Raw genomic sequence first — 16,448 nt, forward strand, 5'->3', positions numbered from 1 at the left:
CTGTGCCCAGGCCTAAGATCAAGGTATCGGGAGGGGATTTTTCATCTTTGCCTCGCCGGGGTGTGGAAGCGCCTCCAGCACCGGTCCCTGCTCGCTGGGGAGGAGGGTGAGAGGTAGGGCGGCGGCGCGGGCTCCCACCTGCGGCTTCAGGCGCTTCGCTCCCGTTGGCGGGCCCGGCCCGTGAGGCGAGGCGAGGCTGTCCATGGCGGGGCGGCAGCCCCTCACCCGAGAGCGAGCGCGGGGCCGCCTCAGGGGAACGCCCGTCCTGCCCGGCCGCCAGGTGCGATTTTCGGCACGGCGGCGGCCCCGGGCGCTCCCCTCACGACGGCGGCAGCGGCCTCGCCCCCTCATCGGCCGGGCCGGGAGCGGGGACCCGCGAGGGGCGCCGCGGGGCCGCCTCCCGCCGCGGCGGGGCGGCGGATGGCGCTGCGCAGCTAGTCGGTGCATTGCGGCGGGCGGGCGGGCGGACCGCCGTGCCGTGCCGCTCCGCGCCGCGCCCGCGGCCATTCCACACGGCGGCACCGCGCCTCGCACAGGAGCCGCCGGCGGGAGCCGCGCCGCCGCCTCAGCCCCGCCATGGCCAAGGAGGGAGCGCAGCGAGCGGAGGAGACGGAGCAGATGATCGAGAAGGAGGGCGGCAAGGAAGCCGCCGAGGGCAGCGCCGCCGGCAGCCTGCGGGCTGGGGACGCGAAGGAGATGAGAGCCGTGGTGCTGTCCGCCTTCGGGGGGCTCAACAAGCTCCGCGTGTCCAAGAAAGCCATGCCGGAGCCGCAGGAGGGGGAGCTGAAGATCCGCGTCAAAGCCTGGTCCAGTATCGCCTCTCGCCCTCTCCTTCCCTCCGCCGGCGACTGAGGGGCGGCGGGCGGGTGGGGTGCGGGTCCCCGTGGGGCGGGCGGGGGGGTCCCTCGCCACGCACCCCCGCGTCGCGCCTGGCTTTGCCCGGCCGCGGAGGAGTGCGGGGTGAGCGCGGGGCGGGCGGCTGTTGCAGTAACTTCCCTCACTCGCGGGTTCCCCTCGGCGGGAGCCCCGCTCCCAGCAGCCGCTTCCTGCCCCGGTGCCGCCGGCTGCGCCCCGCGGCAGCGCCTGGGAAACCCGCCCCGGGGCCGGGGCGCAGCCCCGCGTCGCTCGGTAGCGGCGGGCACGGAGTGGCGGCGGGGTTGGTGTGCTGCCGGCTGCGAAGGGACAGAAAATGTCATTGATTTTCACGGTATCAGCAGGGAGAAGTGTGGGGGGACAAAACTGGCCAAGAGTGTTCAGGGTTTTGTTGTTTTCTTTCTGAGAAATGTGGATGCCAGCTTGTGTGTGTTGCTCAGCACCTGTCCCTTTCCCTTCTGATACTAGCGGTTATTTTTCTCCTGGGAATCACTTACTTCAGTCATCGTAATTTTTCTTCGGAGCTGGGGTGACAGCGTAGCTGGAGCTGAGGGTAACTTACCAGTGTTTAATTCCTGTGCCCAGCTGACAAGTGGCTAGCAATCTGGGAGCATCCTGAAACGAGCTTTCCTAGAAGGCTCATTTTTTTTCCCCAGACAGTTGGAGAGACTGTTCTTCCTAGATAGCTGGTTCTCAGTACACATGTTCCTTCATGAAAATAGGATTATTTTTCTAAGTGACAGAAGCAACATTAGGATCTTATTACACAACTTGATGTGTACCAAAGACCAAATTAATTTTGCCTAGGCAGGGATTTATCTTTTGTTGTCCTCTTCTGCTATGTGAAAACATGGTGCTTCCAGAAGATAAATTCCAAGGTGAAGGCTGAGTTGTTTATCTTAGAAGTAACTCGCATTAAAAATTGTGCTGTTATGAGGCAGTGAGCTTGTTTTGAACACTGTATCCAGTGGATGTGCCTCAGATCTGGGAATATCCTGGTAGTTAGTGCAGCCAAATGTCTTGGCCTGTTCAGACACTGGGCTTTCCATCCTGTATTTAATGGGGGTCATAAGGTTTGTGACCTATGTATTTTCCCCCCCCTCCGCCCCCCCAAGGTGTTGGTCATGAAAAACAGTGATATCCATTGATCTGAATGAGGACTAATAAATGAAGGGCTGAGATTTTTTGCATTCTCATTTGTTTTTGTTTTGTTTTGGTTTTTTTCCCCTCTACTAGTCACAGTGGGAAATGGAAGAAATGCCATGCTAGGTGAACATAAGAAATAATACCAGAAATAGTAGCTGCTGGGTAGCTCATTTTGCTGTCGCGCAGGGCTGTAATTCTATTTGAGAATAGGCTGTGTTGTATTCTGAGTGATTTTTTTCAGCCATTGAGTTAGCAAAAGTTAACATGCCTAAGCACATGGATGTGGGGTTTACAGCACTCTCCAGTACCTGTATGACTTCCAGTTTCATCAAAGCAGGAGGTGTGTGTGCATCACAAATAGCAAGTTACCTGCAAAAGAACACTTGGCTGTAAAATAGAAATATTCAGCTCTGCTACAGTTGCTTTCCAGGGCTGCATTACCACTAGTGAGCTGTGTGAGTTGCACACTTGCTGCTTGACAGCAGTAGACCTGCTCAACTGCTTCATGGGTACTGCCAGGTTGCACAATACCATGTGTGTTTTGGAAGCTTCCCTTCATGCCAGAGGAGAGTGTAGGCTGTACAGCGTCTGCTTGTCATTCCTGGCTGGAAATGGCCACAGGGCTGAAATGTGATCAGGTCACCGAAGTGTGCTTCCAAACAAGGCAAAATCAGTTTGCCAATCCTCTTGACCCGAGTCTGTAAGACTTTTTCTAAGTCTGTGAGAAGATTGATCACGATGATGATGGACTTGCAGTCTAGTCTGGGAGACCGAGTGAGAAAAATGTCTGCTGGCTTTGCCCTGTGTGGTACGCACATGTTAATGCATGCCGTGCTGGGCATGCCAAAGGTGGCTGCTCTAGTAAGACATACTGATAATAAATAATGTTTTTAGTTGAATCAGTTTTGCAGTTGGCCATCGTTATAGACCATGATTATTTTTCTCCATCAGCTTGTGGAGAAAAATAATCTTTAAGAAGAACGTGTGTGTATGCATGATAAATAGTATATACCAGTAAAAAGTGCAAGTTCTATGTGGTCTCTGCATTCACTGGGGGATGAAACCAGTTGAATCATATGTATACTTGAGTTAAACCATACGTATACATTTTGTAGTATGGTACTATAAACGGAGGATATGTTGCTATTAGCACTAAGCCGGATGAATAATTCTTTTGAAGGTCTGGAATATCAATGATCCAATTGAAAATGTGTCAGCTGAGATGAGTCATGTGTTAGCCTCATTCAGTGACTAAGAAATGGAACAGCCATCGATGTCCAAGCTGAGTCACAGCTTCTGCATATTTCCCGATATAATTTTTGATTGATAATCGGGAGCAGTTGAAATTGCTGTATTTGTATTGTAATTTGCAGTCTGCAGAACATTAGTATACGTACTGCTTAAAAGATTAGACAAGTAGCTAGAACAAACTGAAGTAGTATTTCAGATAGGGCATGTGAATAAGGAATAGTGTCCTGTAATTACCTCCCTTTATTTTTCTTTTCTCTATTAGAATTATTTTTTCCTTGTGCCGCTACACATGTGCGTCATGAGGAATGATGCAGAAGTGACCCTCCCGACTCTGTGACTGTGAGATAACAGCACTTTAAAAAATGGGTAGCAGATAAAAGAAATCCTAAGTATAGCAGAGTAGCAGACAGTGTATCAATTTTCTTCTTAAAGGCAGTCTTGTTCATGTACTGTGGGTGTTTCTGGATAAAAAGCATGAGATCTGATCATTTTAAACCTTTTAAAGATTGTCAGGCAATTTGTTGGCTAGGGGTAAGAGGGAGAATTTAAGAATGTAAAACTCAGTGGTTGTCTTATTTGCTCTGTTGTATTTCTTTAACTTCAGTAATTAATTTCAGTGGAGTCTTACAGTGAAATAAGAAAGACAGATCAAAAGCAGCACCTTTCCAACCCAAAGTGTGAAGGATGGCCTGCATGATTTGTTATTTTGCAGTGGAAGGTACTGGGCATCCTCCAGTGCATAGGACAAAGCAAGGAGAACCAGGTTGACCATTGCTGGTCTGGTGGTGAAAGGACTCTAGAATACAGCTTTCTATCAGCAGGACTTTCCACGCTTTAAAAAAAGAAAACGAAATTGCAGCAAAGCTAAACCACAAGTATAGAAAATATTCAAGATCCTCAACATTGGTGTTAAGGCAGAGCATTGCAGACTTAAGTCAGATTCAGAGGTACTTCCATATTTGATAAACGCTGCCCCTAGAGATGCACAGGTAATTCAGTCTGGGCAGTTCACACCAATACCTCTGCTCTTTCACAGAAAGGTTCTTGCAGAACTCCTGTGTCAGTGTATTGATCTTGGTAATTCAAATTGTTCCCTATCTTCATTTGCATTCAGCTCTTGATTTAGGATTAAAAACACATGACTGCAAGAAACTGTGTGCTTTTTGTCACTGGATCACTTTGCATTTACACTTCTCCCTCTGCATATGACCTTAAAGTTCAGGAGTTGCTTTCTCTGGCTACACATCAGAGCAGACTATGCTGGTTTGTACCAGCATTTATTGAAATAAATTGTGCTTATTCTCTAAAAGAATCAATCTTCATGAGAAATATTTTCTTGTGATGTTCTGTGCAGCCAAACTTCCTTTTTTCCTGTGTCTGCTGTAGGTTGAATCTCAATGAAGGACTTGATAAGGCTGGGTGTCTTGGAGGTAGTTACTAAACTAGCCATTCATCTTTGGGCCTTCCAGATTATTCAAAGGAAAAAGAAGAAAAAATTGCTGATTTTACTATACAACATAATTGTGCCTTCAGGTCTATTGGTGTTGATAAGGCTTGTTCAAATTTGTCAGGTAAAATAACTTATTTCGGTCCTTATTTCAAAGTGGAGAAGAATGGAAATGAATGTATGAGAGTAACAGTGATATGGCAACACGTACACATATAGGAGATTAAAGATGAAATGAATGAAGAATAAACTCTCAGGAAAGTGACTAGAAATGATTAGAAATGTTGATCAACACTCTCTGTTCCAGCTAGTAATTTAAATAATGAAAACATGTGATTTGGGTATTACATACCTTGTGTAGTGGTTTTTCTCTTGTTATTACACCTGTTCTAGTATCAAGTCTTGGATGTTTATTGTAATAGAGATGAACTCTATTTGATTTAATATTGCTGCCTTTTATTGAGGATAGACAGACTAAAGAGAAATGGAACTAGAACAGAACTGAATTGCTAGTATTATGTCGTTAGATGCAAAACTGAATATATGCCCTTTCAAAAATTGTCTGAGAAGTTTATTTCATAAGAATGACTGTTTCTAGAAGTAATGTATTTGTAATCATATGTCACTATCAAATAGCTATAGTCTTTGCCATATCCATCTCTTGGCTTGTTGCCTACTTGCTATGACATCATGGTGCATGTTCCTACACAGGTTTCTGCATCACAGTTCTGCCTCCAGCTGCCCTTTCTTGCAGGAGTGTAGAGAAAGTTAACTCTGTAAAATGCTTATGGTGTGGAAGGATGTATTCCAATGATCATCACTGACATTAACGTACACAGACAGTGGTTGCCACCATGTATGTTGTGGGGTTTTTGGTTTTCTGGTGGTTTTTAATTTTTTTTTTTTTTCCCAAAATGATGACTATCTTGCAGGCATTTTGTTATTTGGAATTTCTTTCATTATCAACATTACAGTGGCAATGTAAGAGGTGGTCTTAGTCACTGGATAAGAAGTGGCCTTTCCAAAATAATTTCAAAGCTCCTAACTTAATTCTGCCAAACCCCTCCTAACCTTCCATATGGTTAATGTTAGGAGATTTGTGTATGAACACATTGGGATTTTTTCTGGTTTGTTTTTTTTTTTTTGGTTTGTTTTTAATTTTTCTCCTGAGTTTAAGCTAGAGTGTCGAAGTCGTAAGCTAAAAGTTGTGGATTCAGATTGCTCTTAAACCCTCCACCCCAGTTACAAATATTTACACTTGATGGAATGCCCCATTCCTCCCTCCGCCCCCCCCACCCCCGGTGACCTACATCCCGTGAATGCTGTCTTCATGCTTATACTGTGTGTCTACTCTGTCTTTTTGTTTGTTGGGTCTGTTCAATCTGTTTGTGTCTTGATTAGTATCTGACTAAAGCTATGTCTTATAAATACTTGGGCATACCAGTAACTTTATGTATCCAAGCAGTTGCTGGTATCATATGCATGAGTAGGACTGACTGTGTGCATAGCTTCATAGCGTCGGGGGAGTTAGTATGCAGCCGTTTTGGCTAACAGTAAATACAGGGCTGTGTTTTGGAACAATGGATTAATACTGAAGCATATTTTAGCTAGTTAAGAGTTTTAGAAGTTTAACTATGTATGGCATTTGTGCCAGTAACCAGTATATGCACATGGCAGATACACGGTACCTGTTCTGTTTGCTCCTCTTGTGGCTGCCTAGAAAACCACAGAATTTTCCTTAATAAAATCGGATAGCATATGAAAGACAAAGCAAAGATGCTTCAAGATTTTTGTAACACTGAGACTACAGGGGAAGACCTGTATTTTTTCTGAGCGGCACCACCGAGGGCTCCAGAGACCTAAATAACCTTTGCAAAACTGTACAGAAGTGATCCAAGAGGGACAATTTTAAAACAACAGCCTAACTGATACTTAATAAGTTCATGTCATAGTTTGGACTCCTGCCTGGGATGAACTTAATATTCATTCCTGGAGTCACATCAGAGATTAGGACAGTTACATCAGGTTGCTCTTGACCCAAAACATCTATAACGTGTGAGTTTTTGGGGTTTTCTTCTTAAATGGAACTGGGTTTACTTGCCAGCTTACATTGAGTTTACTTACATTGAGTTTTTAAATGCCCTTTGGAAATTTCTGCGTGTGACTCCTAAACAGTCTTGTAAGCTTTGGGGCTGCTGACTGATGTGGTTGCCTTGCATGTGTACTCTTCTGCCCGAGGCTGTACAGCACAGTGTAGAGTCTTCTCTGTTCCACTCACACAGAATGTGAATGTCTGCTGGGTCCCTCTTATGCTGTAGAGCCCAGCTTTTTAATGCTGCCCTCAAGTTTTCTGGCTTTCCCATCACTCAGGTCAAGTTTTTCTTCTTCTGCTTTGATCTACGGTAATAGTTTTGATTTTACTTTTTTCCTGTGTTTTACAGTGGTTTGAACTTTATTGATTTGATGGTGCGACAGGGGAATATCGACAACCCTCCGAAGACACCACTTGTTCCTGGGTTTGAATGCTCTGGAATTGTAGAAGCTCTTGGAGATAACGTGAAAGGATTTGAGGTAACGTTTTTTTTTATTTACAGAGCAAGACTAAATAATCACCAGGTCGCTGAGTATGTTGTTCCTAATCCCGTCTGGTCTGCCAGAAACAGCAACCTTCACCACCCTGTTGAGATTTGAAAGGGCAATTTTTTCTTGCTGCTTCCCAAGCATGAGAATGACCTCTTGAATTAGTTTCTAAAGCCACCACTGTTATCTTCAGATCCTTCCTGAAAAGTCACTTGTGCCATGTGCATATCCTCATGGCTAAATAAGAACTGTAAAGCGTGTCTGATGTGCTTTAAGAAAGTAAGAGAAATTGAGTTGAGTTTCTTTTCTTGGCCATGTTTGCTATCATTGTTCCTCTGTTCCGCAAAGCCCTTGCACTGCTGATTCTAGTTCCAAATTCTGATCTTGAGTTAACGAGACCCCCATCTACAGTAATCATTGCTGCTTCCAACTGTGTGCTAAAACTGGGGTCCTGGTTCTGGGTACGTGACTTATTCTGATCACTCAGAAAAAGAATCTGTTTCAACTAACAGAATAGTGATAAATGACAAATAGTTAATGTATATAATAAAGCTTTCATAACTGGTTGGCATTATGTACGCTTTGGTATCTCTTATTACATATAAACAGCATTCTGTCTTGCTTCCTAATCCATTATTGATGTTAAACATCTATATTCCCTTCAATCTTGCACTTTATTTCTGAAGTAGATAGAAAAATTTTGAGATAAAAACTGAGTTAATGCACGTCAATCCTGTCTTAGTTATTTGCTGAGTCAGTCATGTCATCAAGTAATTGCATTTTCTGAATTCTTACTGTATCTTGATCTTAAGAAGGCAATTACCTAAAATATTTTTATGTGAAAGTAACACTTTACAGTTCTTCTAGAAGAGCGAAAATTTCTCAGTTGAGTGAAGATAATGGCCAATTTAGTTTCTAGTAGGGTCTCAGTGATGTGCTCTTCTTAGGACATTTCTCTACCTTCCTCCTCCTGCCTCATCTCTGCCTTGAAACGAGTCATAATCTTCCAGTGTTTTTTGTGACGAACAGTAACTGCGGTTTGAAAAACTCTACTGCTTCAGTTGTTCTGCTCTAGTATCTGTGTTTTACAGTTATGCTCCATATTGAAGAATAACCTATGAAAGGAGTATAGAAAGTCTCTGCTCTAGATCAGCATTCACAGTTTAAAAATTCTTGCTATTTTTGAAGGGTATCATGAGCATATGGTGCTTGTTTGAATAACATTGCACCTGACTGAATATACTGGTATACTCTGTTAAAGTTACATCTTTGTTCTGACTATAGAACGTGTTTGTGCTCTGCTGTACTCCCTGAAATTGAAACAAGCCGTGGTATTTTATTTTTTGCCTATAATCTGCATAGCCACAGTAGTGTTTGAGTGATCTATAAGGGTTGACACTCAATAACTGCTGTGCACAGGTATGAACCCATCAACAGGAGAGAGTGCCATGAGGGAGATGCAGGAATGTTCTGCCAGGTTCTTTATGGGTTTCTTGCACAGAATAGGAGCACGCCAGATGCTTGTTGTCTCCTTGACATATGCTGTTACCACCAGCCATAGCGATGGCAGGAATGGCAAAGATTGCACCCTACATCTTCTGACCTTTTTTCCCTTTGTAGAGCTCTTCCTCAAGTCACGTTAAAGTCATGGGCATTTCCTGCTCTGGGAAAATGTGTCTTACTGGCCCTTAGCTTGTACTACCTGAGATACTATACCTGAGATCTTGCCAGCCATTTATTGTCTTTGTTTGCTGTGATTGCATTATTGTGTGACAAATGACAGCATTGAATGGCAGACCCTTTTGACAGCTATGTGTAAGAATATATTTTACACTGAAAGCCTTTTTTTAATGAAATAATGATGTAATCCTATTCCTTCTCCCACTGAAAGAAAAATCTGGTTTTTACTGAGCCCAAATGTATCAGGCCTGATCTCTTGCTAGTTGTGGGGATGATTCTCAGGAGCCTAATCTGACCTGATGACTAGGCTCTATATAGTAGTAAAATACGATATTTATTATTAGTAAGAAATCCATTGGGAATCACCAAGAGGGACTTCTCTGCATTGTTTTTGGTAATCATTTATGCCTGTTTGTAAGGATATAGGACATATTAATATCTTCACTAATTAATCCTAGCAGGCTTTAGATTTGAGACCCTTCTCTAACAGCAGAAGGGAACCACAGAGTGGTTACCAGTGAGGCATTGTTAATTTGAATGTGTTTTTCAAAAGGAGGAGGCATTTTGTTGAAACTGGAATGACAGTTCTGTTTCAGCATCCTCATTTTAAAAGAAATAAACCCTTCAGAACTGTCAGCAGCACCTTAGCGTTTAGCAAACCCGCAATATCCCAAAGCCAAAGTGATGACAAGTACTTGAGAGACCAAAATGTGCTTGTGCTATAAATGTTTGCCTGAAGGTAAAAGTGTTGTGCTTTACTCCGTTGCTGTGGAATATAGTTGAAATAGTCCAACAACAACCTGTAGTATTTCTAAAGCATTAGTAAGTATTAGTAGAATGTAAGATAATGAATATCAGGCAGATAAGCAAAGGTATTTGAGGGACAGTGACTGTTAGTTAAAACAAAGTCCTGAAGTTTGATGTTATTCCTGCCTTATTACTTATCCTGTGCCTCCACTGAAGAGCTCCTTTCATAGTTAAGGATGCTGGTTTTGTTGGTGTATTATAGAAAGGCAAAGAGGCCTAAGACAAGGTAAAAGATGCACAGGGGCTGCTGGTGGCAAGCCGTTATTGAGAGTTTGTAAGAGTTGTGCCTGTGAAAGTTTTAATATACACTAGCCAAACGTTTGCTCACTGTGGCTGTCCCTAGTAGCCCCAGCAGACCTATTTCTACTTTTACGTGAGTGTTGCTTTCCAAGTCTGGTTGTAGCCCTGCAGGAGCCTCAGAGCTCCACTTGCCTTGTTATTATTCTTGTCTATCTGTGGGGACTCACTATCTCAAGTTTAAAAACCTGAAGCTGCAATGAAGGCCACGATGCAAACGTATGAATTTGATGTGCCTGGACCTCTGGAAGGTTCCTAGGAGGAACCAACTGTATGTAATATTAACATAAATCTTTATTTCTCCGTAGTGAAATACCCTTTCACCACTATATATTTTCCAAATAAATTGAGTAGAGAAATGTTGTCATTCAAAGAGAATGTTTCATTGCTCTTTTAAATCCTGCCAAATTCGGTTTGTAGGCTTAGTAGTGCTTCAGAATCCAGAGGTGTATTCTTGATGTTTAAGGTGGCTTATTTGAAGTTGCAGGATCAAATCCTGCTCTGACACATGGCTGTAGAAATGACAGTCATGGAAATGTATCAGTAGAATCAGTTATTAAGATAATAAAAACAGAGAGTGGATACAGATGGCATTATCTTCTAAATGCGTGGTTTCTGAACCCTTTCACGCGCTCTGTCTGCCAGAATACAAGGCCTCCCCTTCTACTTTTGCTCTCTGTGGATTGAGCTCTACGTTACTGTGAAGACTGAGAAAGCAAAGTGGAAACTATCTTGGGTGTAATTTTGTTTATTTCATGCATCACATCAATATCATTATAATATTTTTTCCCCTTTTTTTCTGTAAGCAAATTTCCTGGTTATTAGTAAGAACGCTTTTTTCATTGTTTACAGCCCTATTTGTTATTTAGGAGCTCTGCTAGCAAAAGATGATCTGTAATAGTAACAATGGAGGACTGCTCCATCAGAGAAGCAGTGTAGCAAAAACTAGCAGGTGGCTTTAACTTTCTTTGGATATTTTTGTTAAATTCAACTTTTTAAATAAATCTAAAAATGGTAAAAGCCCAAAGCTGAGCAGCGTAACTGCTATTTTGCCAAACGTGTGAAGTACCATTATCTTCAGTCAGTGACCCACAGCTTGAACAGGAGAGTTGCAGGTCTTACAAGTTGCTCTCTGCAGTCTCAATTGCAGCCATATCCTCAACGATGTTTTCTTCCTTGTTTGTAGATTGGAGACAGAGTCATGGCTTTTGTAAACTACAGTGCATGGGCTGAAGTGGTATGTACCCCAGTAGAATTTGTCTACAAGATCCCGGATGACATGAGTTTTTCTGAAGCTGCTGCATTTCCCATGAACTTTGTAACTGCCTACATGATGCTCTTTGAAGTTGCTAACCTGAGAGAAGGCATGTCTGTATTGGTTCACTCGGCAGGAGGTGGGGTGGTAAGTTGGAACTTTTCTTACTTTCCTGTCACCAAGTAACTGAAGCAGTCTGATGCATCTCAGTTTGTGAAATGAGCCAGACCCTGCAGTGTGATTTGATATCAGACTTCCCTATGTGAGGGATTGCGGTGGGAGGAACTGCATCTGTTTTCCCATCAAAATGCTGATGTGAATGGTTGGCAGGAGCTTCTGGTGAAATAAAAATGTTCTGACAATAAACTCTACCCAAAAACCTCTCCAAAACCCCCTAACTGGTTGTCAGAGATCAAGGAGCAAGTGTTGTCCCAAGCACTGCATTCCTGAGCTTACACACCTTGTACTTCTATGTAAAAGAAGGTTGTAATGAAAGGAAAAAATAAATCAACTCCCTGGACAAGGTATTTGTAGGTAACTGTAATCCTCCTTACAGTAAATATCCCTCTTGGAATACTCCTGCAAATACCGTGTGCAAATGTGTGGTGCTTTCTCTGGGAAAGACTTTTTTTTCCCTTTGTTGTAGAGGGATTGAAAGCAATGAAAAACATTATCATACCAACCCTGGGGAAAATACACAAATGCTGAATTTGAGTCAGTGGTGGCTGGTGCATGTCATAGTTTGGATCATTAGCAAGGAGGCATTGTGTTACATGGGCAAAGCAACAGTAGGATGAATTTGGTGGAATACCAAGCCACACAATGAAATAAAAAGTCAACGTTTTGTGTTTGTTACCAGTTTCTTGAACTATGTTTTAGGAAAATCTCTCTCCTTTCGCAAATATTTAAGCTTGTGCAAAATATTAAGATACTGACAGGAGTTTGTTTACATTTGAAATTATGCAGTCCTCTTCCATAAAACAGATTTTAGGACTTGAGAACGTTAGTAGATCTCAGCCTTGCAAATTGGAATACCTCTTCTATTTTGCTGTTATGCCTTATTTATGCTAAATTAATATTTGGTTGTCTGCTGAGGTCTGGTGGGCAGCCCCAAACACCATATCCCTAATTCTATGCCCTTAGACCTTTCAGGTTCTCATAAAAGAAGGCTGTAATCAAAGGAATAAATTCATGAGTTCTCTGTACAAAGTATTTTTATCTAATGATAATCCTACTTGCAGTAAATGGTCCTCTTGGAATACTTCTGTAAACGAATGGAATTTATAATCGTATTATGCTTTGGCACAGTACAACCTAGAGTGTTATGGCTGACTTTATTGTTCTTTAATATTAAATGCTTTCCTGTGGAATTTAGGACTGTTAAAGCAACATGAGACCACACATTTGGGGACTGTATATTGTACAGGAATCGAAGGCTCAGCTTTAGCTGTCAGGCCATTTGCCCAGCTGACACTATACAGACCCAGGCAGAGTGTACAGAATTAGCAAAACACCCAAAAACAATCCTTGCATGTATCTAGAGAAAATGAACTCCTTCTCCATATTAAGATAAAATGTCCGTGGTAAGTTTCTTTATTTCTTTCTCTCTTCCTCTTTCTAACCTCACTTGCCTCTGTTATTTCTTCCTTCTCTTCCTGAAGGACTGATAATTCTCTACCAACTTTCACGTATTCTTCACTAGTGCCCAACCTCTGTGCTGGGCTGTTCCTGTAAGGAGCTGCTGGTTTCCTCTCTTCTATCACAGATGCTCAATGAGCAGCTTTTGACAGGTCCTCTGCTGTGGCTGCTTGTGGACCTTCTCTGAGAGAAGCTAAAGGAAGGATGAGTCCTGGCTGGCTGCCGGGAGAACAAGGAGAAACCAGATCCATCACCTGCTAAGTAGTTAAATAACACAGAGTTTCCAAGGGAAAGACCAGAGATGCAGGAAGAGCAGCCAACTTGGGCAATAACTGGTAAAGGTCTGTGTATGATCCAGGGGGGCCTGCACATGAGAGGGAGACAGGGCTGGCGGGCCTGCAAGGGAGTGCCTCATGTAGCTTGTTGGCCCTTGTAAGGGAGGATCATGTAGAGCTAGAATTGGAAAGGAAAGACACTTTCCACTGCTTGATAGGTCTTACAGGTAAAATTTCTGTGCATCTCCAGATTGATTCCATCCTCCCCTTTCTGCTAACTAGACATAAAGATTTCAGAAGGATCTGTATTACTCTTTAAACCACTCTAATAATCTGTTGGTTAATCTTTTGAAAAATTCAACAGTCTTGATCAAACAAATCATTCTCACAAAGTTCTCAATAAAACAGAAAACTGGCACTGAAATCACTACAGGAAGAGGTTTTTTTTTGTGCTGTTGTTTTAGTAGATAGAAGGTCCATTCCCACTTTCAGCAAGTGGGAAACCTGTCCAGTTTGTTTCTAAATGTCATAGAAATTCCAGAACACTTTAATGAGACAATAGGCTCCCTGTGGGACTAGGAGTTTATAATTGTTCCTTTCTCATTATGCAAGATCATTATTTTAGCTGCTTCAGGCAGTTTATGAAAAAGAACTTGTTGCTTTAGAAATGTTTGTGAGGTCCTTTGTTCTGGCTCCTCAGTCCTCTTTAGGAGGATCCTGCAACTTTTTCAATAAATTGAGTCAGCAGAAATTCTCTAGGACCTTTACTTATATATTGCCTTGGTTTATTTATGTGGTCTTATTTTTGTTTATGGATATTTTTGGTAGTGAGGTAACTATAGCAGTTGTCTTTCCATCTGTGCCTGGGATATGATTAGAATGTGACAGTATCCTTTAATGTCTCACAGGATGCTTTAGATAAGTCAGTTTACTTATTTCCAGAAATTCCAGGGGACATCAGAAGATGATGTAGAGAGAAAGGAAATGTACCAAGATAACTTGCGTTGAAGAAAGTCTCACATACCTGTCTCTCTGTTACAGAGACTTGAATCCTGTTCCATATACCAAGTGTGTACCCTCCCTGCCACGCACTGAGCTGAAAAGTCAGGACATCATGCGATCTTCCCTGTTCATGGCAGGAAATGTTGCTAGTTGTAGGGAAGCATTTTGTCTCTGTGAACCAGGAGGAGAGAGGGGGACACTCACAAACTCTGCGTCTGACACTGGTACACGGTAGCCTTCCATCTGAAGAGGAGGACCTGCTGCAGTGCTTAGAAAGGGGGTTTGAAAGAAGAGATTGTATTTGGTTTTGTTTCCTAGGGCTGGCTGTTGATTTTGGTTGTTTAGAAAGGGGGCTGCTTTAGGGGGTGGTTTGGTTTGCCTGTCTCTCTTTCCCCCCTGAGACAGGGGAGTTTGTGAGACTGAGCCTCGACTCTCAACCTGGACAGTGAAGCAGGCTGGAGAAATTTTAGGGGCCTTCTAGGAAAGCATGGTACAGGCTCACAGTTACATTGCATGATTCGATCGGACTTGACAATAAATTAATACCTTGCAAAGCATTCTGTTATTGCTTGAGCTGCTACTGACCAAGATCTAACAAGGACAACACTTGTCATACACCCCTTTCAGGCCTCAGCTTAGCAGGACACTTAACACTTCTGCTTAAACCATTATATTGAGTGGCAGGGCAGTTTGATAATTTACAAAAAAATATAACTGTGTAATATGAAGAGAGTTTAAATGCTTAAAGCTATGGAAATGTTTAAGCATTCTTCTGAACTGATTGCTAAAATAAGGAGAAAATCAGCTAACACTGAACTTCAAAAACTTCCTATTATCCATACGTAGAAATTAATGCTTAGAAATATGAGTTTGCAAGAACATATGACTTACTGTAGGATATATATTCGCCTATTTTAACTGTAAAATGCTGTAATTAATGTTTGAAATGACTGTAATACAACGACAGAGTAGCTCCCTTCACAAATATACTCCCACGTCTTTTTCTCAAGTGAAGCAAAGTGGCAACTGAAGAAAATACACTGAGAAAACTGAGCAGTAGCATGCACCCTGCTGGGACTGATCTGCTGTATGAAGCAATTAGTTCTTTAAAATGAAGGTTGTTTAAGTCAGTGCATTAGGTACAAGTCATAGCACAGGCTTGTGTGAGGTTATAAAGTTGCTCTTAAAATTCTTCATGTAAACTTGTAAACTGTATCCTGGATTAGTTGAATTAGTATAAATACAGGACTGTTATATAAAAGAAAAAACCAACAAAAAACAACCAACACCCCCTCCCTCCCCCCCCCACCCCCCTGCCTCGACCAACCAAAAAAACACAAGGCAAAAAAACCTTAGGCTCTTCTTTTCTAGCTTTAATGAATCTTGTCTCTATCTCTGATATCTACCTGGAAAATGAATTCTTTCAGGGATTTAGGTTTGTGAGAGACAGCCATTATACCCATTTGCTTATTTGTTTGTTCTTTATGTACTTCCTATTCTGAATTTTAGTCATTTATCAGGATTGTGTAAACACTTCGATTTCATCACTTAACCCCTCAGATGTAAGGCAGAATTTTTAGCCAATTCTTTAGCATTTCGATCTTACAGATGTTAAAATTAAGCTGCCTTTCATGCGGAAACATTGATTGCTACCCTGAAGCTGTGATCTGACCTTCCCTTTCAGGCTCAGCAGCAGAGGAAGTGCAAGCAGAGTAAGTTACAGATGCAGCTCTCATGTTTGAATTTGAAGGGTAAATCTGACTTGGCAGCAGATATAGGTCATCCTGGCAGGATTGGTTACTGCTTGGCAGGAACCCTCTTTTTTATTGTGTCTCCCTTGCATAAATTGCAAATATTTGAGGATGTGTTCCAAACTGAATCACTGAAGTGGTGATGTTTTATCTGACAAAGAACTGGCACTCCTTAGTAAATCTAGTCACCCGCTATCATAGGCATATAGGAACCATTTCAAGAGAATTATCAAATTTCTTCTTAAAAAAAAAAACCCTAATGTTTATCCATTCAAATTCTCTCTGCTCTCTCTTGCTCGGTGAGAAATCTTTCTCGGGTTCCAGACTTTATTTTTGGCCAGTTAATGTATCTTTGTTTTGCTGGTGTTGTCCATTAATTAAAATTAGCTATTCTTTCCTCTTGGGGGCACTTCTTTCAGATCTTTTTGGTAGGATGTATATGTGTT

The 16,448-nt window shown here is 42.3% G+C and overlaps 1 protein-coding gene across 1 annotated transcript in view; it reads left to right on the forward strand.

Annotated features, from left to right (window-relative positions):
- Positions 1 to 521: 521 nt before the first annotated feature.
- Positions 522 to 16,448, forward strand: part of VAT1L (vesicle amine transport 1 like) — a 64,163-nt gene continuing 48,236 nt past the window's right edge. The window contains exons 1-3 of the mRNA XM_074881676.1: positions 522 to 806; positions 7,159 to 7,288; positions 11,268 to 11,483. Of these exons, the coding sequence (XP_074737777.1) occupies positions 577 to 806; positions 7,159 to 7,288; positions 11,268 to 11,483 (576 nt within the window). The 5' untranslated portion in view covers positions 522 to 576. The remainder of the gene's footprint in view (positions 807 to 7,158; positions 7,289 to 11,267; positions 11,484 to 16,448) is intronic.

The sequence above is a fragment of the Strix uralensis genome, chromosome 12 (genome assembly GCF_047716275.1).
Source record: "Strix uralensis isolate ZFMK-TIS-50842 chromosome 12, bStrUra1, whole genome shotgun sequence".
Lineage (NCBI taxonomy): Eukaryota > Metazoa > Chordata > Aves > Strigiformes > Strigidae > Strix > Strix uralensis.